The 25,558-nt window shown below is 41.3% G+C and overlaps 1 protein-coding gene across 6 annotated transcripts in view; it reads left to right on the top strand.

Annotated features, from left to right (window-relative positions):
- Positions 1-25,558, top strand: part of GRB10 (growth factor receptor bound protein 10) — a 283,037-nt gene that overhangs the window by 251,273 nt on the left and 6,206 nt on the right. For all 6 annotated transcript variants that reach the window (XM_088464156.1, XM_088464147.1, XM_088464146.1 and 3 more), the window contains 5 exons: positions 3,803-3,913; positions 6,877-6,975; positions 13,992-14,063; positions 16,298-16,414; positions 20,221-20,287. In XM_088464156.1, coding sequence (XP_088320282.1) covers positions 3,803-3,913; positions 6,877-6,975; positions 13,992-14,063; positions 16,298-16,414; positions 20,221-20,287 — 466 coding nt within the window. The remainder of the gene's footprint in view (positions 1-3,802; positions 3,914-6,876; positions 6,976-13,991; positions 14,064-16,297; positions 16,415-20,220; positions 20,288-25,558) is intronic.

Below are 25,558 nucleotides of genomic sequence, written 5' to 3'. Positions count from 1 at the left end.
TAAATTGACCCCATTTACGGGTAAAAAACGAACCACACCTGTTTTAACATCTGGGAGAGTAGAAAACCTGTCAAAATACATTAGCCGTGTTAAGAACTCTTTTACCGCTTGAATAGTGGGTTTTGAATGTGTAGTCCAGTTCTGTAACATTACTTTCTTTGCAACAGTGACAGCTATTGTGAGGAAGGGAATCAACAAATGGTTATTTGTACCAAAGTGCCAATTGTTAAAGTTGGCAAAGAGGAGAGCTAAAGGGTCTAAAGTAATATTAAGCTTTTTTTATGATCCGATCTTATATTCTGCCGTAACAGCGGGAACATGGTGGAAACCTCAGTGAATAGAATACCAGTAAGTATTGGAAATGGGGAAAACACACAAGGTAAGGACAGGAGAAAGACGCAGACGGGGAGACCACATATGTAAACGTTCAGAATGTGCAATTACATTTAAAGAACATAATCAGCGAGTTGGTACTCTACAATAGAACTTTCTGGGGAGCAAATTCACACCCAATTTTTTTTTTAGAGAACACAGAAAATACAACTCCAAACCAATCTGACAGCTTTGAAAGAACATTAGATGAAGCCACTATAGCAATGACTATTAACAATATATTCCATATAATAACATGTAAATGTGCAGAAATAGGAAAGAAAATAAAAAAAGGTCCACCAGCGTCTAGTGCATCAAAACAGCGTAATTTTTTTTTTTTTTGAGCATACTTTATAGACATGACTAATTCAGAAAACTATTGAATAGAATGTCAAGATAAAACTGAACGGGATCTATACAACCTGGAAGGCCATAGAGACCTATGCCGCCAGCAATAGCATTAGGAAAACAACCACCCAGCCAACTGACCGCAGGAGGAATGATATACAGGATGAAAAGGCAATTAAATTCAATCATTCGCAGTGGGATTTCGTTCTCTGGATTCTTCATCCTGTTCACGTAGAAATGAGTCAGCCTCGTGCATGAAATCAACAAATGACGAGCCATCCTATAAACGGAGATGTGCTGGCTAGAGTAGGGCAAATTTTTTGCCATCTTTAACTAGACAGGAGCAAATAGTAGAGAAATCTTTGCGTGCCTTAGAAAGTTCTGCAGAGTAATCTTATAACATGAGCAATTTGACTCCCAAACTAAATCTCTGCAATTCCATGATGCATTCCAAAAAGCTTCTTTTATGCAAATAATTCAAACATTTGAAGAGAGACTCGCGAGCATGCTCTGCCGTCAGATCGTTGCGGACCCACTCTGTGCGCTCTTTCTATAACCAAGTCACTGCAGGCATCCTGTATTTGCAACAGTGTGGGGAGAGTATTGTGTATGAAATCATAAGAACCAGGACCTTTGATACTCTCTGGAAGTCTAATGATACGCAAGTTATTGTGCCTCGTCCGGTTCTCCAGATCGGCAAATTTATTCCAAATATTGTGCCGCGCCTTTTCGTTTTTTTTTTTTAAGTTTGCCACATCATGAAATAATTCTCCCAGCCTATTGTCAGTGGTTAAGACCCTCTGTGTTAGTTGAGACAATTGTGCCTTAATATCTGCAGTCTGGGCCTGCATCAGGGGCCCCATAGCTTCCCTGACCACCTGCACAAGTGTGCCATATGTTACTGGAGTGTCTTCAGCGTTCTAGGCGGAGGAGGGGGGATCAAGAGAGCCCTCTGACTTGTTTGCGTCTGAAGAACTCATATCTTCAGTGGGTTTGGGAGAGGTTGGATCCGGTGCTGCGGCTCCAGCGGCGTTCAACGCCATGTTGGTTTCCATAGTGCAGCGATCTGCCCACAGCCTCTGCTGTTTGCCGGATGCTTGGCGTCATTAGGTAACGCTTCATATACTGCCCATGGGAGACCGGATGCCGGGGGTGAGCTCTATGGCTGTCGGGAGGCCAGTCAGTGGCCGTGAAATGGTATGTCCAGAGTCCCTCCCTTTACAGCATAGACCCCCTTACAGCACAGACCCCCTCTGCTGTAAAGAGAGGGGCTATGTGCTGTGAGAGGTGAGGGGGTCTGTGCTGTAAAGAGAGGGGCTTTGTGCTGTGACAGACCCCCTCACAGCATAGACCCCATACAGCACAGTCTCCCTCTCCTCTCACAGGACAGACCCACTCCTCACAGCACAGACCCCACATAACACAGAATCCCCTCCCCTTATAGCACAGACATCCTCTCCCCTCAGGGCAGACCCCCCTCCCCTCCTCTCACAGCACCTTTCTTCCGTCCCTGCCAAACTTACTTGCTGTGGACGCTGCGGATCTCAAAGGCAGAATGGCCATGGCTTCTCCAGTGTGGCTCTTCTTCTGCCAATGCCTCCTCATCAGTGTACTAGTTGCGACGTGATGACGCCACGTCGCCGTTAGCAATGCAAAGCCTCCTGGACCACGGAGATGAGGCAAGTGAGTGACAGTGTGGAAGAGTCACTCACTGCCAGCCCTGGCCTGTAGCTCCGCCTCCTCAACTGTCTGAGCCTCCTTCCCCATGGCTGTGCTGCTGCAGTGCATACTGTGCCAGACTTGTAGCAGCCAGGTGTGGTATGCGTCCTCTCCCCGGCTGGTGGCAGTGCAGCAGGTTCTCCTCCAGGGCCGGATTTCAGGGGGGCCTGGCCACGGGCTCCTTGGGACCTGCCAGGCCCTAGGCAGCCGCTTAGGTTACCTAGTGGTAAAGCCGTCCCTGGTGTACGTGTTTTTGTTTCTCTCGACCTCGTTGACTTATGCTTACTCCAACTTGAAGAGAAGGTGGTATCGCCACACGCTGCAGATATGGTACTGTTTCTATAGGAAGCATTGCAGTCTTGTTGCATGTCCTCGACCACTATACTCAATATACCTTCAGGCCCTAAAATGTGCTAAAGTCCCTATTGTCAGGTACAAATGCCATTATAGTTGCATAGAAAGTGTATACATATCGGCAGGAATATGTTCGTAGGCAAAACAAAAATTTACTGCACCAAATTGTTTGCAACAGCATAATACTATAAAAGAAAGTGACAGTAGCCATGGAAAACTCATTAAAAATTTTACATATATTTATAATATACAGTGTATTTTTTTATTGAATCTTCAAGTATTGTGCTTGCATTGTGAAAAGCTCCTTACATTTTCTTGTATCTAAAATTAAAATAAGGGAATTTATCAACTGAAAGACTGGCCGACACATCAACATGCTGCTCTTTAAAATTCGATATTTCCCTCAAAAAGTAATCAAACCTAAATCTAACCAAAGATACAAATACTAAATGGAAATACTGTATATAAATGTGCACCTCGAATAATATCTATATTTTTAAAGGATCAGCAAACCCTTAAAGTTATTATATTGCGTGTTTTAATATGCATTGGTGTTTTATATTGTAGCTTTAGCTTCTATTTTGATTTTATGTGAAATGTTTTCTAAAGCTGGCCATACACCTACGCGATTTTCGGGCCGAATCCCAGACTTTCAATGCACCGTATGATGGATCATAGGGTTATTTTTTTTTTGTTTTTTTTCTTAAACCACTTTTCTTTTCTTTTTTGCCAGGGAGCTGCTGGGAAAGTGAAGGGAAAACTGCACAATGAGTCGCATCGGCACTCATGGTGTAGGTGTATGGCCAGCATAAGCCTTCTTTTTGATCCATTAGGGGTTTCTTATAGTGACATTTTTAATTTTCCAAGTACACTATATATTATAACACAGGCATTCATGAATTTCAACTCTGCGGTGCAATTTCATTATGCTGTATTAAATGTTTTTTTCTTTTTTGTAAAATGTTGGTTTTGTTTAACTTTTTCAATATAGAATATTTATTTTATACAGGAACCAAGACACTTACAGGGAATATCAGACTTAGAAGATAGCAATATTTATTCATTGATAAGTTGTAAGAAGTTGTATAATTCACCAACAGACTTTGGATTTTGTGTCAAGGTAAAAAAACAAATGCATGAATAGCTTTTTGTAGCGTATTTAATGTATTTTGAGTACAATGAAATAATCAAAGAAATGTGTACATTCAGACTAGCCAGTTCTCACATGACATACCAAGTAGCACTTTTTAAACCATTTTACTTCTCTAATATGCCCTGTTCTGTAAACCTAGATTTTGGATATGCTAATAACTGCAGAACAATAATAGGAGACCAAGCAGAATTATGCAGCTGTAGGAGGCCATACCAAAATAGTATACAAGCTGAAATAGTCATTGGGACCATGACATACTTTGGAAAGCCAGGAATCTGGGCAATTGCTACACACACAATGGGCCTGCTTAGTATGTTTGTACTGCTAGGCAAGGACACCAAACTTTATTTTTCTTGGTGTGTTAAGAAAATTACTTTGGATGGAGGGCCACAAATCTTTCTCAGCCTCATCTTATTATAGATTCAAATTTTGCTCACTGCAATGAGATGCATAATATGCCAAACAGCAGTGTCCCCCTTTCATAATATGCTACACATTAGTGTCCCTAATTGATAATATGCCTCATAGTGGTGTCCCAATTCATAGTATAAAACACTGTAATGTCTCCAATTGATATGACCGCCTCAGAGCCCCCTTTGTCCTGCACCTTGCATATACTCATAGCCCCCCCCCTTCTTCATGACTCTATCTTGCCTTCACCACCAAAGTATTACTATCCTCCACTCTATTTAGCGGTCATCTTCCTGCCTAGCTCCTGTGAGTCTGTCCATGACCTTACCACACCACTCTAGTCATACCAGCAGAGTATTCAGAGGAGGTGGAGCAGCAGAGGGCTGGTCCAGCAGTGGAGTTGCTGTGCCACACCAAGTGGCATACACCAGACAGAGCTGTACGGTGAAATCCAGATCCGGGTAGGGGCCAGATTCAACAGGGAGCAGGCTACGTGTGGCCCATGGTCTGTAGTTTGGTGCCAACTGTGCTAGGCTATCCCTTCAATTTCTCTTCTAAGACCCATTCATTGCTGAACTGCAGCCATTCACCGCTCTTCTGCATGGCAGAAGCGAACAGGAAAGGTCTCGCTACTTTCTGACTAATGGAACAAAGCTATCCCTCTTAGTCTTCTAATCAGGGCTGTTACATCTAAACCGGAGGTTAGGATGTATGCTATTCATAACATTTGTGCATTCATATTAATTTGAGAAGATGTTTATTCCCATACCTCCACTTCATATGTGGCTGGTATCTCTCCAGACAGATTTCTGTGCAAGTTTTTGATCCCCTAAAAGATTTACAAATTACATTTTTGGTTGAAGATTTTCAGGTTCGGTTTATTGAGTTATTAGAGTAAATGATACAATAGTATTGAAAATCAAGTTTTACAATTCTTGTATGGTATTGTGGAAGTAGCTTTCCTCTTGATAATGCCGGACTGTTTTAAAGCCAAAACGATAAGTTAGAGCAGGGGCAGGCATCTTGTGGAACTACATATCCCAACATGCCCTTCTAACAGCAAAACTGTGGCAGGTCATGCTGAGGGGTGTAGTTCTACTACTGGAAATACCACACGTTGCCTGTGACTGGTGTAGAGCGTAGGAATATTAAAAGTTGACCAGAATTTTGCTAGTCTTAGGGGCCGTACACACTAGACCAGGCATGGCCAACCTGTGGCTCTCCAGCTGTTGTGAAACTACACTTCCCAGCATGCCCTGCCATAGTTTTAGCATTCCCTAATGGCAAAACTGAAGCAGTGCATGCTGGGACTTGTAATTTTACAACAGCTGGAGGTTGGCTAGACTATATTAACGATATTGTTTAACGATACATCGTTCAGTCTGTGTGGACTAAACGACCAACGATGCGCGCTCCTGTGGGTTGTTAATTATGTCTGCTGTCGTCTGCACATGCAGGTCAATCTGACGATATAGTTGTCGTTAATGATATTGTTTAGTGTGTATGAGCCTTTATTGTGATTAGACCATTAAGCAAGGGACTGACAGTTGGCTGTGTTCTGCAGCTGTACACTATTTCTTTAAGTAGGTTACTATCTATCTAGTTAGAGAGCTTCTTAGTTCTGGCCACACTGCTTTGTACACTTTATATAGACAAAAATGGCTCTAAACACGTGACTTTGTGTGTTTGCTATAGGTATATGGGCTGGTGTCATGGTCATAACATCTACTGTTATCAAACTATAATGGGTCATCATAAAAACAAGTATTCATTACCATTTTGTATAGGTTACAGATATGTCCTTACACATCTTTGCTGCAGTCGCATGAAAAAGCCCCCCTCGGCATGCCAGGTCCCATGAGACTCTATTGTCTGGCTTTTTTTATTGCATTTTTTTTGCCGAACATGCGTCTAAGTCGCAGTGTAATGTGACTAGGATGCATCAGAATCCTGTGCTGATTAATTTGATATGTGACACTTGTTTATCTGTGTGCACCTGAGTCTCTGAATCTGTATATGAAGTCCAGTGGCCGCAGCTTTTTTCATTCCAGGTTCCATTGTGCTTCATATACAGACTCTGGTGCATGAAAATATACAAGTGTTGCATATGAAATTAATCAGCAGTCTGTCTTTAAGCAAAAATAAGAAGCCTGACTCTAGCAGAGCTGCACAGGAGCTTGTGACTCACTCACGCTTGGCAAGTCGCGCTGCGGGGCCTATTGAGGCTGGATGTATGTGCACACATCTGTATTTGTTGCATGTTGTTTTAATATTATGGTTGCTCTTAACCTTTTTATCTTTAAAACCTTTTGCGTTAAATGTATATCTAGAATTTGGGAAAGGATGAGCACAATTAATATGCAGTTAAAGTTGTTTAAAACCACTATAACACAAAGCACAGTACAATTTAAATTTATTTTTATAAAGTTAATGGTAACCACACTTTTTAATGGTGTATGTTTTAAATTAAAAAAAATTGTCATGTTTGGGAAAAAATTATTCTGTGGACTTTTCTGTAGCCCAATAGAGTCAGAACTGACATTAAGGAGCTGCGATTTCTATGTGCAGAAGATGAACAAAGCCGGACATGTTGGATGACGGCGTTCAGACTGTTAAAGGTATCATCATTTCTACAGTACAATAATACAAGTGGTAAAAGGTATAAAGTAAGTGGGAGCTCAAAAGGCTTTTACCATTCTGCTTTATTCTACTATAATATGGTCATAATCTGCTATTGCATACAGATGGAGTCTTCCATTTCTGTGAAAGCTGATCCTGACTAATAATTCAGTGCTTCCCAAACTGTGGGGCGCTTGTAGGGGTGCCACGGGTTGGTGGTACTGGACCAAATCATATATTCTGGTCCATGAGAAAATTTTGGCATGGGGGTGCCATGAAAAAATGCTGATACTCTAGGGTGCCGTGATTCAAGAAAGTTTGGGAACCACTGGGCTAATTGTTAACCATCCTACTATGTCTGCAGGTTGGTTGACTCTACGTAGTTATTGGTCCAAGCAGTCCCACCTCTATATGGGATCCGGTCAATATCCTGACAGTTGGGATGCCGGCGCCGGATTCCCAACACCTGTCAGAATCCCGGTGCCTGCATCCCGAAGGTAAGTACTTCAGTAAGGATTAGGCACAGGGTGCGGGTGGGTTAGGTTTAAGCACTAGGGGGAGGTTAGGTTTAGACACTATGGGGGAGGTTAGATTCAGACACTGAAAAGGGTTAGGGTAGCGAGAGAGGGAGAGTTAAGATACTGACAGACAAGTGTCTGTATCCTAACCCTGTTGGGATTTTGACCGCCTGCATCCCGTAACCTACTCATCTATATGCTGGGTACACAGCATCAGCTTTGGGGCTGCAGGAAACCATGCTTCAGCATGAAGACAGAACAGCTCAGTAATCAACAATATTAGTGGGGTCCCCACAATGCGCATAAAAGGCAAAAAAGTGCAGCTTGAGAGTAGTGAAACTTTAAACAAGACTTTTTCCCAAAACCTCAATATGTAACAATTGGAGCATAAATTAGTCAAACCACCCCCTGGCACTCAGAAAAATAAATAAAATGGAGATAAAATACATTCCTTATGTATCGTGGTCTGTTTGTATTTTCTGGTATAGTGACAGTCTTCTTTAAGGTGATACATTCCTTCCAGGCAGGCAAACGATGCACCCCATCCTCAAGAAATTATAAATCTCATGTATGATTACATGCAAATAAAAATAGTAGGCTGGGAAAAATAGTTTAATACCATTTTTAATAGCCGATAACAATACATAGATAAGTGCTACTTGAAAGCATAAAGATGTATGTCCCTATTAAGGTAGAAATAAAGGCAATTACCGGCAGGGCTTTTAGAACTAATCGTAACCAAAGTTACCAGTTCTATCACGCTTGAAGTTATACAATCCAAACGGAGTCCCGGGTCCCCTCCTAGATCTAAAGCCACTGTCTGGTTCGTGTCCACCTTGCAATCCTCTGGATGACAGTCTCTAGCCAACATGTTTCCACCCGTCCTCTGGGTTTTTTTCAAGGGAAATGTGCATATGAGTGTGTCCATTTATTCCATATCCTTAAATACCCCTCCGACCAAGCCACACTGCAAAACAATATAATCTACTGTGATAGAAGCACTGGAGAAGTTAGGGATGGCGTGTATATGTATCCCAGATTCCTGTAATATGTATCTTAACCCCCAGGAAGAGTCTGTGTTACAAACAGAGCTGAGTGTCGGCTTTAGGTAAAACCCGTATAATGGGTCCTGGGGGTGTGGGTGTGAGAGAGAAGAGAGGGCTCCACCCACAGGGCCGATTCAGGTGTTGGGCTTTTCAGCCTGAGAGCAGGCTAATGATTACACCTGGAAGTCGCTCTTAAGAGCTGTATAGAGTTTTGATGCAGTGTCTCACACACCCAGGGGAGAACAGACATTGAGGTTTTGTTCTGAGACACTGTGACGTTGGTATGTACTATGTTTGTGGTAAGGCAGTAGGCCCTGCCACCTGTAGAGAGGGAGTTACCTATCTAGTTAGAGCCCAGACGGGCTAGGGTTTATTTTTATGTTTTGTTTGTTTAATTATTGGTGTCACACAAAAAAAACTGGTGCCGACCAGCTTGCACGAAAACCCACAACTACTGCTGTTTCCTGGCTGCTGTGTGTAAGGAGGTGTCCATCTACCCCAGGAGAGGGACCCCTACCCCAATCATATTACACTGCCTAACATCAAACAGCAGACTATCCAGAAATCTCCAATCCCCGCTCAGCACATCCAATTGCCATAATCACATGGAAGCCGTTACTAAGGAACAGCCTATCACTACTAGATTTAGATCACGTGACCGGAATTGCCATGTCCACCTCTGTTGCGTAGACTGGGAATCCTCATGACATGATCGCGGAAAAACGCAGCACTTTGTCTGCACACTGAATTTCTCACGTGATTGCAATTTGACTTAGCTTGCTATTAGCACGCAGAGTTCCATCATTCTCAGCAACCTGTGGGTGGTCCCATGTCCAGTCCAGAATATCAGCGTTGGATTTATGTTTATGATGGACTTGTTACCATGGGGATTAATATACACAGAAATATATCCCCTTATGTCAACGGGAGAGAGGAAACAAACATGATAATATATGTTCAGACTTCCCTTAGTATATTCTCATTTTTATCAGGTGCTTTCTCTTTTGATTCCGATGTAATTAAAAATGGTAAGTATGGTAGAACTATGTTTCCCCACAATAACTTAAACGTAAACTACAATAAAACAAAAGTGCAATTATTAATAAAATAACATTAAAAACACTATAAAAAATGTAAATAGATGGAAAATCTTTTTAAAAACCATTTTTACTGAAAGTCTGAGTTCAAGCCACCGGGTGTAAAAGTATTAAAATCATATATTTCATTTTGCATCTAGCCAACTGGCTGGCAAGGTCATTTCTAAGCCAGTACCCTTTAACCAGTTTGATCCCTACAAAATTCTTGATACACATGGTGGAACAATTATGTACCATCTTAAAATTCAGTAATAAGGCATGATTCTCCAGACCCTTTCTAATGTTCCTGAGATGTTCGCCCACGCATACTTACAGGGGTCTGGAGGTCCGGCCTATATAGAATAAAGCACATGGGCACTGAATCACATAAACATTTTTATACATTGCACGTTATAAAAAAAATCTATATTGCAGTTTTTCCCATTTATAATCCATTCCATTTTGTTTTCTCTACAACCTGTACATGTCCCATATCGATAAAAAATTCTAGATATAGTTCTACTTTATAGGATTACTCGGGGAACATGCACTTCTCGCTTATTTATTTGCAAAATTAGGGGCTTTTCTGTAAATACACTTGCGTTGCTAAGGGATAATTTCTCCTAAAATTGTATCTTTTCTCAGTATCGGCAGATGTCTACCCAAAATCTTCTCTTTTTCCTTATGCTGAGTATTGTAACCCGTGATAAAAGCCCATTGAAAAGTATCAGATTTTTCCAACTGCTTTATCAATTACTAAAGGATCGTACCCAAAACCAATGAAGTTGGCGCTCATCTCTTTTGCTTGATCATAAACTTTCTGTGCAATTGCGTTTAATCCTTTTTAACTGACCTCCAGGTATGGCTTGAAGCCAGTCATTATGATGGCAACTAATCACTTGTATGTATGCCTTAGAAGCCATAGGTTTTGAGAAGGTTTAAGCAAAAAAAAATTAACCTCCTTGAGAATAGTAATGTCATAGAAATCCACTGAAGTACTGATATTAAAACTGAAGGATATATTTAAAATATTATTATTTAGAAAGGTACAATATTAGTGTAAAAGAGAACGGTCCCTGCGCCATATGGTCCCAGACTTGGTCTGCTTTCCATTGTCCCATAAAGATATTAGCATAACTTTGAGCGAACCTGCTGCCAACTTACTGAAGAAGTCATCCCTAAATTTAAAAAAATAAGATAAAATAAAGTGTACTCCATCTACCAGAAAGTTTTGCAAGTCAGTTGTTAGGTCACTTCTCAAAAGGTATGTCCTTACAGTTTTTAGTCCTGCCTGATGATCTATAATAGTATAAAGGGTTTTGATGACAGTCACTAGAAATGTTGAATCATCCCACCCAGTAGCTGGTAATACATTCAATAAGTCCCTTGTTTCTTTCAGATGCGATTTGTTAGTGCAAGCTAATGGTTGTAAGAAAAAAAATCTATGTATTCACTCAAGTTTGCTGTAACTGAATCCACACCAGAGACAATAGGTCTTCTTGGAGGATTGCAGGGATCTTTATGAACCCGAGTAAACCTATAAATAGAACTATATCTAGAGGTTTTTATCGATGTGGGACATGTACAGGTTGTATTATGTATTTATTACCAGTTATTTATATAGAGCACACATATTCTGCAGAACTTTTCAGAGAATATTTTGCCATTCACATCAGTCACTGCCCCAGTGGAGCTTACAATCTATATTCCCTATCACATGCTCACACACAAACACCAGGGTTCATTTTGTGTTGGGAGCCAATTAACCTACCAGTACATTTTTATAGTGTGGGAGGAAACCGGAGTACCCGTCGGAAACCCACGCAAGCACAGGGAGATTATACAATCATGTCATGAGGATGTCTATGCAACAGAGGTGGACATGGGAATTCCGGTCATGTGATCTAAATGTAGTAGTGATAGATTTTTCTGAACATCCTGTTAGGCCGTTCCTTAGTAACGGCTTCCATGTGATTATGGCAATTGGATGTGCTAAGCGGGGATTGAAGATTTCTGGTTAGTCTGCTGTTTGATGTTAGGTAGATTATATTGTTTTGCAGGATGGATTGGTGGGAGGGGTATTTAAGGATATGGAATAAATGGACACACTCATATGCTCAGTTGACTTGAAAAAAATTTGAGGACGGGTGGAAACACGTTGGCTAGAGACTGTGTCATCCAGAGGTTTGGAAGGTGGACACGAACCAGGCAGTGGCTTTAGATCTAGGAGGGGACCCGAGACTCGTTTGGATTGTATAACTTCAAGCGCGATAGAAATGGTAAGCTTTGTTACTATTAGTTCTAAAAGCCCTGCCGGTAATTGCCTTCATTTCTACCCTAATGGGAACACACATTTTTATGTTTTTATGCTTTTAAGTAGCACTTATACATGTATTGTTATATGCTTTAAAAAATGGTATTACACTATTTTTCCCTTCCTTCTATTTCTATTTGCATGTAATCATACATGATGAGATTGATAACAACTTCTTGAGGAAGGGGTGTAACGGTGTATCATTTGCCTGTCTGGAAGGAATTTATTATCACCTTAAGGAGGATTATTTCTATACCGCAATACCTGTACAAACAGACCACCCCGATAAATAAGGAATGTGACTTTTTTTTAATCCCCAGAACAGCTCAGTAAAACAGGGACTGCCACTTGCAGTTCAGTAAGGTGTAAGCTACTTTGGGCCTTTAAAGGGCTACTGCAGTTAAAATAACTAATATTTTATTTCATACTATTTACTTACCTGGATTTCCCATTGGTTTTGCATTACTATATGGAATGTTCTGAGGAGAAGTGTTTTTGTTTTTTTCAAGAGGCATTGATCACTAGGTTCTGAATTCTGTGCTCCTGTCACAGCATGTTTTTATCCAGTACTTGTCACATTTCTTATTGGCCAGATTTCAGGCATCAATCAAGCTAACAAGTGGCATGGACAGTAGGCAATGAGAAGCTGTCTAAGTTCTAGTGCTGGGAATGGTTACAAGCCATATACGTAACAGAGCTTCATTGAAGTTGAGAAACTGGCAGGGAAAAGTCTGTCAAGTGTTTCTACAACAGAAGTTAATTTATACAAATAGTCTCTATCTCATTTGGCATTATAAGATAGTGAAAATGTTACTAAAGTTGTGGTGATATACATTTCACAGCACCAAAATGTGTTTTATATGTGTGTGTGTGTGTGTGTGTATGTATGTATATGTGTATATATATATATATATATATATATATATATATATATATATATATATACATGTACGTACACAGACACACACACGTGTACACACACACACACACACGTCCACAAACTGAGGCACTCACGAGACTGAAGTTTCCAAGATTTTAAAGGTCCTTAAATCCTACGTTTCGGGATTATTACCCGTCGTCAGGGACATACAGCATACAGTATGCTGTATGTCCCTGACGACTGGTGATGATCCCGAAACTTAGGATTTAAGGACTTTTAAAATCTTGGAAATTTCAGTCTCGTGAGTGCCTCAGTTTGTGGACTTTTGTATATTTTGGGCTGCTTGCCCTGGAGGGCACCAGAGCATTATCTATTTGATGATGGGAGTGCCGGGTCTATTTGGAGATAGAGATAGATAGATAGATCTATCTATCTCTCTCGTTAAAGAAACTGCAACATTAAACATCTAATAACCACCACATGGTTACGACTAGTCTAATGAGACTATGATGTATATGTATACAGTCTTTACTGTGCTAAATGTATTTGAGCGTGAATGTTTTTAATACCTTGTGATTGATGTTACAATATGATATACAGGTTGAGTCCCATATCCAAAATGCTTGGGACCAGGGGTATTTTGGATAACGGAATATTCCGTATTTTGGAATATTTGCATAGCATAATGAAATACCTTGGGAATGTGTTATATACACCTTATACACACAGCCTGCAAGTAATTTTATACAATATTTTCAATGTTTGTGGCTCAAGCAAAGTTTGTGTACAGAAATGAAATTCATTTATGTTTCATATACACCTTATACACATAGCCTGAAGGTAATTTTATACAATATTTTTAATAATTTGTGCCTTAGACAATGTTTGTGTACTTTGAACCATCAGAAAGCAAAGGTTTCATTATATGTCATGCCAAAATAATTCAGTATTTCGGAATATTCCATAATTCGGAATATTTGGATTTGGGAGACTCAACCTGTACTGTGATATGATTCACCTAAACTCTGCTGCTTTCCTACAAGGCTTTGATGCAGGATTCTTCTACTAGTTTTTTTTATTTAAGCATACTTCCAACGGCTATAAATATGGTGTCTTGTTTAAGATTTTCTCCTCAATTTTTTTTTTTCACTATTTTACAGTTTTATCTTCTCCCCTTACAGTATGGCATGCTTCTTTATCAGAATTACCGAATTCCTCATCAGAAAAGCTTGCACACAAACTTCTCTGCACCAGTAAGTCCATAATATGATTGGGTTAAGTCACTGTTTTCCATGTAATGTGTTTTTGTTCGAATACTTTTTTCCAGTTATATTAATTGTCAGTACAGGGCCGTAACTAGGATTGTGCAAGTGGTGCTGTCACACAGGGTCCTGGGGATGGCACTGTCACTGCTCCATGCCACTTGCATGTGGCTTGCAGGGTGCTTGGAACAGAACAGTGCAGCCAATAGTAGTGCTGCAGAGTCCAAGGGACACTCCAGGTAGGCAGCCTGTGAAGCCTTACTCTACTTCCTAGAGCTGGTGACCCTGCCCCCTGGGCATGACATCACATGTTTAGGGGGTGGGACCGGCACAGGGCAGGATAGAACCCTGTTTCTGCCCGTCAGTTTAACACTGACTTTGTTCTTAAGCTGGCCATACACTGGATGATTTTTAACACTATTTTGCCAGTTTCTACAGGTTGGACAGACCAATCGTTTGCAAATAGTTGTATTTTGAGCATTCTGTGACCCCGATGCGCGTCCCCGCCGTCGTCTAGTTGGATCGCAGATCAGATGGTTTTGCAGAGAGATCTCAACTGATCGTGTACGATGTGATACACTTCTATGCATCTTATCTTATGATCTTAATGATCAATCGTACACCATTTGACCACATCTTAAGAAGAATTTCAAGGGAAATCGTACAACTGATCTTACCAACTTTGAATCTCAGTGTATGGGGGCCATTAGACTTCGTGTACAGGGCCGGATTCAGAGATTTTCGCAAAGCTGATATTTACGGAGATCAAGTGATTGTTTACAATTGCGTAAGGAATTGCAAATCACTCATAAAGCGAGTGACATGCAGGCGTGTCGGACCATTTAAATTAATATGGCCCTGCATAAATTAGCCATTGCGATCGCCTTCATAGCATGTGAACGCTCTGCATGTATGGAGAGCTGCAGTGTTTGCGGTTGGTAAGCAGACTTGACTTACAAGCTGTGTGGCTGCCCAACGAGTGATGTTTGCGATGTTGCACGTTGTCGGATATGAGAAGGCAGCAGTGAGAGTCCCTGTGCTTAACTGTGCTTTGGAAGGCAGCATATTTTAGCAACTCCAATATGAGAGAATGAAGTTGTGATTACATTAGTGTAATGGTGCATACACACGGTCAGATTTGCTAGATGAACGATAACTATGAACGATTTCTGAACTATTTCAGACAGTATTAAAATGAATGAAATCGTCCAAATCTTACTGCAAATACAGACTCGTATATCGTTATCTGACATGAGGGAACGCACATAATTGGTTGATGCTTGCCCAACATTTCAAAGATATAAATGATTGAATGATTTTTAAAATCATTGAAGCTGCATACACACTTAAAGATTTTCTGTCCAACCATCTAACTAGTTGATTGGTTGGAATGAAAATCTGGTAAGGTATAAAAGCAAATTACAATCGGCAATTTGCTCCCGAACGCCGGAAAATGGACAAAAACAGTTTTGAACAAATTGTTTACATCAAACATTTAACAAACTTGTCTGAACGACCATTTTCATCTGTTTTCTGGCATTTAGGAGCAAATTACTGATAATCAGTTACTCCCATACGTTACCAGATTTTCATTCCAACCAATCAACTAGTTGGCTGGTTGGACAGAAAATCTTTACGTGTGTATGCAGCATTAGTCTCGGAATCAGGCCCTTAGTGACCAATGTAACAGATTCACTGTAGCTTTTTTTTATTAATGAAAAAGTATATTTTAAAAGGGCTTTAAAATACAGAAGTTGCCTTTTTTTTTTTTCCCCATACTTTTTCTACTACAAATGAGTCATCCTTAAAACATCCATGAAGTTATTCAGCAATGAAGAGATGTCCTTTTGCATGCAGTTATGCTGAAATAAAAACCCAAAGTGCAGGTTCCACTATTAATGAATTTAGCAGAACTGAGAATCCTGTTTTCAACTTGTTCTCTATTTTGATCTACCAATTATTACTGAATTTGTTAAAGGATGGTACTGAATAGGTAATCCGTTATTTCCACACTGCAAGAAGCATTTACATTTTATCACACATTTATGCTTATTTGTAGATGACTAAGTGTATTGTGTAGGAATATTGTATGTGCAGAAGTTTAACAAACCAAATTTTTTTTTTCTTTTCAATATTCATTTTCATTAAACAGTTCTTTTATATGGGTACAGAAAAAAGATTGGATAGATCGATTTTTTTTTTAATATGCTATTTTCTGGTTTCAGAGAAGCGTTTCAGAAAATTGCTTAGTTGCAATGGATTTCTCTGGACAGACAGGAAGGGTGATTGAAAATCCTTTGGAAGCACAAAGTGCAGCAGTGGAAGAAGGTCATGCATGGAGGGTAAATGAAAATTGCATAATTAAACTACTTGTCTTTTCAAAAATAAAATTGCTATCTTGGGTAATTGGCACTCCTAATGTAACAAATATTGTATACCAGATTTTATTTAAGACAGAAGTTAAGCAATTGATCGAGGCAGGGCTACACCCTTTCTCCCTTTAATATTTGCCTTGATGATGGAACCCCTGGCAGCGAGGATTCGTGGTAATATTACGATTGCGTTGAATGTAAATTATGTCCTTATTTCACTGACTAACCCAACCCAGTCCCTACTTTCACTGTTTGCTGATATTGAATTATATTCTCAATATTCTGGGTATAAGATTAATACTTCCAAAACAGAGGTTTTAGACTTCTGTATCCCCAAGTCTTCTTTGGAAGAGACATACCCACTTTGCTGGTGCACACAGAAAATAAAATACCTTGGTCTTCTGTCGATATCACCAACCATATCAAGCTAATTAACCTTGTGTTCTCTCAGATTAAATTAGACTTTGACTCTTGGTCTGATCATTTTATTTCTTGGATAGGTAGGGTGAATTCAGTTAAAATTAATGTTCTTCCTCGGCTCCTTTTACCTTTTCCAAACCTTTCCGATCTTTGTTCCGTCACATGTCTTTAATTTTCTGCAGTCTCACGCCTCCTGTTTAATTTGGGCAGGTAGGCGTCCTTGTGTCAGTCTAAAGATTCTCCAACGTCCTTCATGCAGCAGGGGACTTGGCATTCCAAACTTCAAGAAATATTATATGGCCGCACAACTCACTCAATGTGTCCCGTAGTGCAAAAAATTAAAGCAGAAATTGAGGCAAAAAGTTTGGGACGGTTTCATCTCTCCTCTGGCTCCCCAGGGCACAGCGCCCTACAATGATCGCCTCTCGCCCAATTATAGCTCATTTCCTGACCGTGTGGGACGGTGCCAATCAGATATTTTCGATTGCCCCATGTCCTTCAATTGTTCAGATTTTTCATAAACCCAACTAATATTGGAGGGAGGGCAGTATTAGATATTTAAATTACTTGTTCAGGACTATGACTTTCCTTCTTTCTCAGACCTCCAATCTCAGCTGGCCATACCCTCTAGGAATTTTTATCAATTCCTTCAGCTTAGACCCTTCCATAAGATCAAACTTCTAGACCCCTCATGCCTTTTGAAAATCTCTGGGGTATATTTACTACAGTGAGTTTTTAGAAGTGGAGATGTTGCCCATAGTAACCAATGCAATTCTATTTAACATTTATTGAACACCTAGAAGAAGATATATATAAATATACCCCTCTGTCTTAGACTATCCTCGACCTAAGGGTTTAATTTCCTCAAAAAGGAAAAATTAAATGAATGTCAGCACTAGTATCAATTAGCAATCCACTGCTGCACTTAAAAAGGGACCTGGTACCCTGTATATAGAAATGGGAAAGTAAATAAGTGCGCTGCAAGTATGCTGTGTATATATTTCAAAAACTGTGTATAATTAATTCAATATAAAAACAAAATGAACAACCGTAAAATGTATTCAGTGGGAACTGGCTATACACAACATCTTATAACAATTTCCTGTGGCCACAGGTTGCTAATATAGATTCATTGCCATAAGTATGCTTAATTTTTTATATACAAATTATCAAGCCTTAAATGATGACCGGTATAGGGGATAACTATCGGTGTCACATACTGTATAATGAACCTCCAAATTAGTAAGGGTGTCTCAATTTATAGCAGCAATCAATCTAAAAACCATTCATGGGTCTATATTCCTTTCCAAGTAACAGTGTTACAGCCAAATGTCTGTTCTATGTCTAAAAAACTCTGATCCAGTCAAAATGCCTTTAGCAGTCAGGTTAGTATAAAGAGGCAGAGCTTACTTGTAGAAAAGCAGCGATGTACTGATGAATAAATAGCAGTGGTATTAGTACTTATAAGCAGCAATGTCGCTAAGCGATGTTTAATTGTTATTTCATAAGCCGTAATTTCCTGTTTTATATTCAGTTTTGTCTGAGGAATCATCCCCATTTTGTGACCCTCACGAAATTGCTTGGGAGTCTGACTTGGGTGGTGCTCTAGATGAGGGTGATTGGTCAGATTTGGGAAAACACTGCCTCCTGCTCTATTTGTGTTAAAATAACATATTTATAACCTGTTGAACAGATAGTGTATTATGTACCATCCTGCCTCAGTAAAATGTTTCCAAATACATCAAACTGTTGTTGGACATGATGCACCTCTACAGGTACTGTCCTCAATATATAGCGGTCATGTCCAAACATTTTTAATCTCTGGAGGAAAGTTATTACTTGCAAACCCAAGTATTTTCTTCTCTTTGGTTCTCCCAACTGCTACTTAACACCAAAACAAATTAATACACCACATAGTTTCTGCTATCACTTGCCAGATAGCCGCTGATTAACTCAATTGAGGGAGGAGCCAAATGTTTTCTAACTCCAGGATCTGGCATACACATCGCATGGAATATATGACTAGTATACTTAATAATTCTTCCAAATCCTTTGATAAAGTTTGGGGCCCTAGGCTTGCCTCTCAAAATGCTCCCTCTCATTTGGTATTAGGTTAGTTACCTCATCCTTTTGAATGGTTTTCACCATTTAGGATTTACACTTTCTCTTTTCTCTTCTGTCTTTGTTTTTCTTCTCTTCCTTTTTTCTTTAAGGTCTGCAACAGTGTTTTTATTGAGATTCCTCCCTTCCTCGTTCTCGCTTACTATCCATAAAATTGGTCACTAAATTGAAATACTTATTTTGGTTACTATTGACTGTATTATAGTTCTGATTATTATGCTATATCTCCAAGTCATTAGTTTTATTATATTAACTGTGAACAGTCAATAAATCTTATGTTTAAAAAGAAAACAAAAATTATATATATATATATATATATATATATATATATATAATATGTGTATATATGTGTGTATATTGTTGATGTTTAAATGTCAGTTTGATTCCAGCTGTATCATGTAGCATTCCATGTATTAATGTTACAAAAATAGTTTGGTTATGCTAACAGTAATGCCTTATTGTAATTGCTGACGTTTAAAGTGCTTGATATATCAAAACAAGCATATTAATATTGCATGTTTAGAATTTTTTTTTTCCATACATTTCCGGTAAGTTGCTCAAGAGTGTATATTCCACTTTTATGTTATGAACCGTTTTATATGATGGCAAAGACAATTTTGTCCCCTTTTTGGATAGGTGCTAAATGGACCAGAAATATACAGGCGGGTAATTTATTGTAAACACCTTTCCATTGCTATGTGATTTGTAAATTGTTAATAAAACAAAAACCTGAAGTTAAACATGTTCGGCCATTTATCCATCTTCACTGGCTATTCCCAGAAGGAGAGATGCATAATGTATTCCTAGATTATGCAGATCTTAATAAAATGGCATTTTAATATCTGCCCTGCAAGGTAAACTAGTAGTTATTGAAATTAAAAAGATTAGTTCAACTTAATCTCCTTTCTTTCTACTTATAGTACTTTGCCTGGGATGGACTGAGACCCCTTACTATACTCATGTTTAATAAATTCTAGATCTGTAGGGAGCTACTGATTTTCACTTTGTACACAATGGAATTTGAATGTATGTATAGTACCAGTATACACTGGATAGGAGTTGCTTTTGATATGTAAGAGTATATGTGTGTATGTGTACTTACATACATGCTATATTGTATTTTAATCATTACTACTTTAATACTTATTGAGATGTTCAAAAGTTTTAATAAAGTGTAATGCAATGTATTGTTTCTATAGTTTATGCCAAAGTGACTTCTGGCTTTTACTTTACAGAAGCGCAGTTCACGCATGAATGTGTTGGGTAGTCAAAGTCCACTCCATCCTTCCACTCTTAGCACAGGTAAACAGCTGCTTTCCTTTTTTATATTTCCATTGACAGGAAACCTTGGGGTATAAGTGATGATGAAGACATCCAGGCACAATGCAGTTAAATTTATTTTCCCAGGATGCAACGGGGCCTCCCTCTATACCTCGCCCCCGTGCCGGAGGCTCCTCAGTTTCATTTGTTGCCTGACCGGAGTCGGGTCACTGTATTGCAGTGGGGCTGTTACCAACAGCCCTGAAAATTTGAAGTTTTTCTAAGTGCTGTCAGCGTGAATAGTCCAGTGGAAGTTCGCAGGGCTGCATCATCACCCCGTTGGTGCTGAGACGCCGGTACTGATCCGTGCCTCTCGGCGGGCCTCAGGGGTCTTGGCTAGCAGGGACCCCGGAGGATTCTTAGACAGTGGCTGGACGCTAAGGGGTGCAGGTAAGCGACACGCACCGCGGTGGTGCATGCCGCGATGGTCTTTTTCCTCCAGGGTTGGGGGACACCCTGGGGATGACAGCAAGTGTGGCCAGGCATTGAGTCCTGTGTCCACACTAAGCCACCTGGGACTGGAGTTTTCGGAACACTCCAGCGTCCCAGGGGTTAAATGCTGGCCAGGGCAGGCAGCCTACCCTGTCCAACAGCCGGCTCCTCCCCGCTGCTGGACACTCCTTTCCACTATGGTCTGGCTTGATCTGTGACAGCTTCCTGTTTCCGGCTCCGCCTCCCCATGATTTCTTCGATGGTCATTCTCCTGGCTGTGTCGCTGATCTTCACAGGCAGTGCGGAATCACGGGTCCCCCTATATACCTCTCCTCTGGTTGGTGGTCAGTGTATGTAGCACTTTTTGTCCTACTAGACGCTAAGTCTCTGTAGTTGATTTAAGGAAGTGCCATTAAGTGCAGGTATTGTTTTCTGCATTTGTTTGCAACTGTATGCTAGCTCTGTCTGTTTTCTTTGCTAAAAAACTATAATTCTTTTGTTGCTATCCCTGTACCTATTCTGCTATTCTGAAAAGGCCATAACTATGGGTGTGGTGCGGGTGTGGCACAAGTTGCAGCTGAGACTCTGTCTCTGATTAAGTGATCCTCTTTACTATGTCTGGTAGTGAGAGGTATGACTAAATTAACCCCTATTATACTGCTCTGTAAAACATGTACAGCAGTGTTAGAGGCAGGGGACCTCTGAGGATTTATGTTTCCGGTGTTACACTTCCCCGGGTCCTTCTAAGGCTTCGGCCATACAGCTGGAGCCGCCATGTGAGTGCTTTGCAAAAGCACTAACAACCATTTGCAGGGCATTTAGCAGGCCCTCCTATGTGTCCACAGTTCAGTTTTCAACAACAGCACCTTTTGCCAGTGCAAAACTTGCTGCAACCGCCTACACCTTCACAGGTGTTGCGCCCTCAGTGGGTTAATACAGTTCCTGCTATATTGCATTGTGCGACTGAGATACGCCAGCATGATGCACCTATCAGCAGACCAGCTAAACTGGTCTTTCTATTGTCTCAATCTACTGAATGGGATGATGATGTGTCATCTGATCATGGACTGCTTCTGGATGACTCTGACTCTGAGGCGGATATAGATAGATATATATATATATATATATATATATATATATCTATTTCCCAGGGCTAATACTAGCTGTAAAAGCAGCCCTGATCATTGAGGAGGATGAGCCTCCTGCGCCTAAATCTAGGCATGCATATTTCATGGAAGGAAAGGTGACTGAGGCCATTGTCTGATCAATTGGTGAATCACTTGGAGGTAGCTTGGAAAGCTGCATCAACCACAGAAGCATCTAGTCTCTGCTTACCCTTTTGCTGAGAATTATTTTACCAAATGGGAGACTCCATCGGTGGTGGCTTCCTATACTTCCATGTTGTCCCTGAAGGATGTTACAGATAGGAAGGTAGAGGTATGCCTTAAATCTGTTCCCTTTCGGGGGCTGCGTGCATACCAGCTATGGCCATTTGCTGGGTGGCTCGGGCCATGGAATGATGGGCTAATAGCCTTGAAACATCCTTAGCCTCTAATGCTACAAGGGAACAGCTGAATCTGGTGGGAAATCTCTGAGATTCGGCTACCTATATAAATGAGGCAGCATTGGATATTGGCCTTCTAAATGCCAGGGTTTCCTCGGCGGCCATTGCGGCTCGCCATTCTCTATGGCTACGTTCTTGTAGAGCTGATGCAGAATCGAAGAAGGGGTTGGAATGTTTAACTTATGATGGTAAAATCTTGTTTGGCCCTGATTTGGACAAGTTTGCTCCAGCTTATTCGGGGGTTCGGACTCTGTCCTTTCGGACCTATCGGACCCCAGGTAAGGCTAGAACTCAGTCCTTTTTCAGGCCATCCACCACCAAGAGATCTGCCAGGCCTAAGAAGTAGCCCTGGAGTACCAGACGTCCAGCTGCCAAGCCTGATGACAAGCCCTCCAACGGTGGGAGGCCGACTTCAATTCGCCCAGTACTGGTGTCAAACTACCATGGATTCCTGGGTGAAGGAAGTGGTCTCTCTGGGGTTCACTCTCCTTCTACAGAAGTCCTCCCCAGCAATTCTTTTGCACAGGACTTCCGAAAAACTCGGACAAGTCTGTGGCTATTCAAGAGGTGGTACAATCCATGTATGCAGCTTTAGGTGTCCTCTAAAGCTGCATACAGGTTCCAAGGCTGAGAGAAAAGTCCAATATAAATCCAATAGGTCACTGGAGTCCGGATCAAGGTGTCTGACACCTTCATATTTGTGCTTCAACACATGCTTTTGTGTGCTGGATGCCAGAAGATTCCTCCAGGACTACATTTCCATCATTGGTAAAGTTCTGCTGCTATTATTAACTTTGAGAACTAGAGCAAGTCCCATTTCCAAAGACATATAATACCTTTTCATTAGGAGCGGATTTAAGTGGACAATTTTATGTAATTCAATATAAACAGCCCTTTCACTATTTTTGAGCACTATTTATGCTTACTCAGAGCGGTATATTAATTTTTATGTAATAAACATTGTGTTTTAAATTTTAAAACTTAACGTCCATCAGTGTCATTAATTTTTGTGTTTATAAATTTCTTCCTAGCGCAGGTGCTATATTTATTTTTCTAGTCCAGAAGCCAGACTGTTCTTACCATCCTATTCTCAATCTCAGGTCCCTGAATAAATTTCTCAGGGTACCCAGGTTCAGAATGGAGACCCTACACTCAGTTATACTTGCTATGGAACTGGGGATTTTATGGTATTCCTGGATATTCAAGATGCATACCTGCATATTCCGATTGTTTTAGCTCACCAATGTTTTCTCAGGTTTGCTGTGTCACAACATCATTTCCAGTTTCAAGCACTGCCATTTGGCCTTGCAACTGCACCTCGGGTGTTTACAAAGGTCATGGCGGTAATGGCAGCCCTTCTGCGGCTGCAGGGGATTACCATACTTGGACGCCCTCTTGCTACTAGCAGGGTCCTCAGAGGTACTTCACCACCACCTGCAGTTAACTAGATTTGTGCTCCCGGTACACAGGAGGTTGATAAATTGGAAAAAGTTCTCACTGATTCCATCTCAAAGGATGCTCCATCTGTGAGCCCTGTTGGATTCACAGCAAAGGATTTTTCTGACAGCAGAAAAGATCTCCACTTTGCAGATGCGTGTACGCAGATGCCTTCACAATCGCAGAGTGTCAGTCCACTCAGCAATGCAGTTACTGGGATCCATGGTGTAGACATTCTACATGGTGGAGTATGCCCAGTTTCATTCCTGGCCTCTGCAGCTTTTGATCCTCCAAGTGGGACGGATATTCGGATATACGGACTCAAATGATGGTGCTCTCTCCGGAGGTACGCCAGTCGCTAACCTGGTGGCTACAGACTGCTCACCTCACCATGGGGCATCCCTTTTAGATCTGACTGGGTCCTTCTGATGACGGATGCCAGTCTTCGGGACTGAGCGCAGTGACAGGTCCAAACTCCTTTCAGGGAAGGTGGACCACAGAGGAATCTGCGCTTCCAATTACCGTATATACTCGAGTATAAGTCGACCCGAATATAAGCCGAGGTACCTACTTTTACCACAAAAAACTGGGAAAACTTATTGACTCGAGTATAAGCCTAGGGTGGGAAATGGCAGCAGCTGGTATTGCCCCCAGTAGTAATTCCCCCTGGTAGTGCCCCCTGTGGTAATCCCCCCTTTCAGTGCCTCCAGTAGTAATCCCCCCCCCCCTGGTAGTGCCCCCAGTGGTAATCCCTCCCTTTTAGTGCCCTCTGTAATAATCCCCCCCTGGCAGTACCCCCAGTGGTAATCCCCCTTTTTGTGCCCCCTGTAGTAAACCCCACCTGGTGCCCCCTGTAGTAAATCCCCCCTGGTAGTGCCCCCTGTAGTAAACCCCCCCCCTGGTAGTGCCCCTAGTAGTCGTCCCACCCCCCTCCCCAGTAGAGAGAGAGGTAATAAGAATTTTTAAAAAATCACTTACCTGAAACTCCCGCTCCTGGTCCCTCCGCAAACAGCTCCTCCGGTCGCTTTGCATGGGAGAGACGTCATTACTCATGATGTCTCTCCCATTACCCACTGCGGGAGCCAGAAGATGGCTCCCGCAGTGGGAGCAGCAGCAGCCGCTGAGAGTCTGACAGACTCTCAGCGGCTGCTGATTACAGCAAACACACAGCTGCCGGCTCCGGCGGCTGTGTGTTTGTGTTGTGTAGCGCTGACCGAACTCCGTCCGGTCAGCGCTACACTTCACTCGAGTATAAGCCGAGGGGGTACTTTTTCAGCACACAAAATGTGCTGAAAAACTCGGCTTATACTAGAGTATATACGGTAATATATTGGAACTGCAGCCAGTCTTCAGGGCTCTGCAGCAAGGCTGTTGCTTCACGGAAAACCCATGCAAGTAAAGTCAGACAATGCTGCGACAGTGGCTTATTTAAACCAAGGAGGAACTCGAAGTCAGACGGCAATGACAGAGGTGTCACGCATTCTGACATGAACGAAAGGCCATCTACCAGCTATATCGCCGGTGTTCATTTCAGGAGTGCTGAATTGGGAAGTGAACTTCCTCAGCCATCACGACGTGCATCCAGGATAATGGTCTCTTCACCAAGAATTGTTTCAACTCCTAGTGGACAGGTGGGGCCTTCCAGACGTGGACCTCATGGCCTGTCGACTAAATCACAAGCTGCTTCAGTACGGGTCCAGGACAAGAGACGCCAGTGCTCTCTTGGTGGACCTGTTTCCTCCAAATCTCCCTCCTTCCTCGAGTAATTCGGAAGTTCAAACAAGAGGGAGGTATGGTCCTGCTGGTGGCTCCAGCGTGGC

This window comes from Taudactylus pleione, unplaced genomic scaffold (assembly GCF_031769625.1).
Source record: "Taudactylus pleione unplaced genomic scaffold, aTauple2 ptg000054l, whole genome shotgun sequence".
Lineage (NCBI taxonomy): Eukaryota > Metazoa > Chordata > Amphibia > Anura > Myobatrachidae > Taudactylus > Taudactylus pleione.
This window is presented reverse-complemented; position numbering and strand designations above follow the sequence as displayed.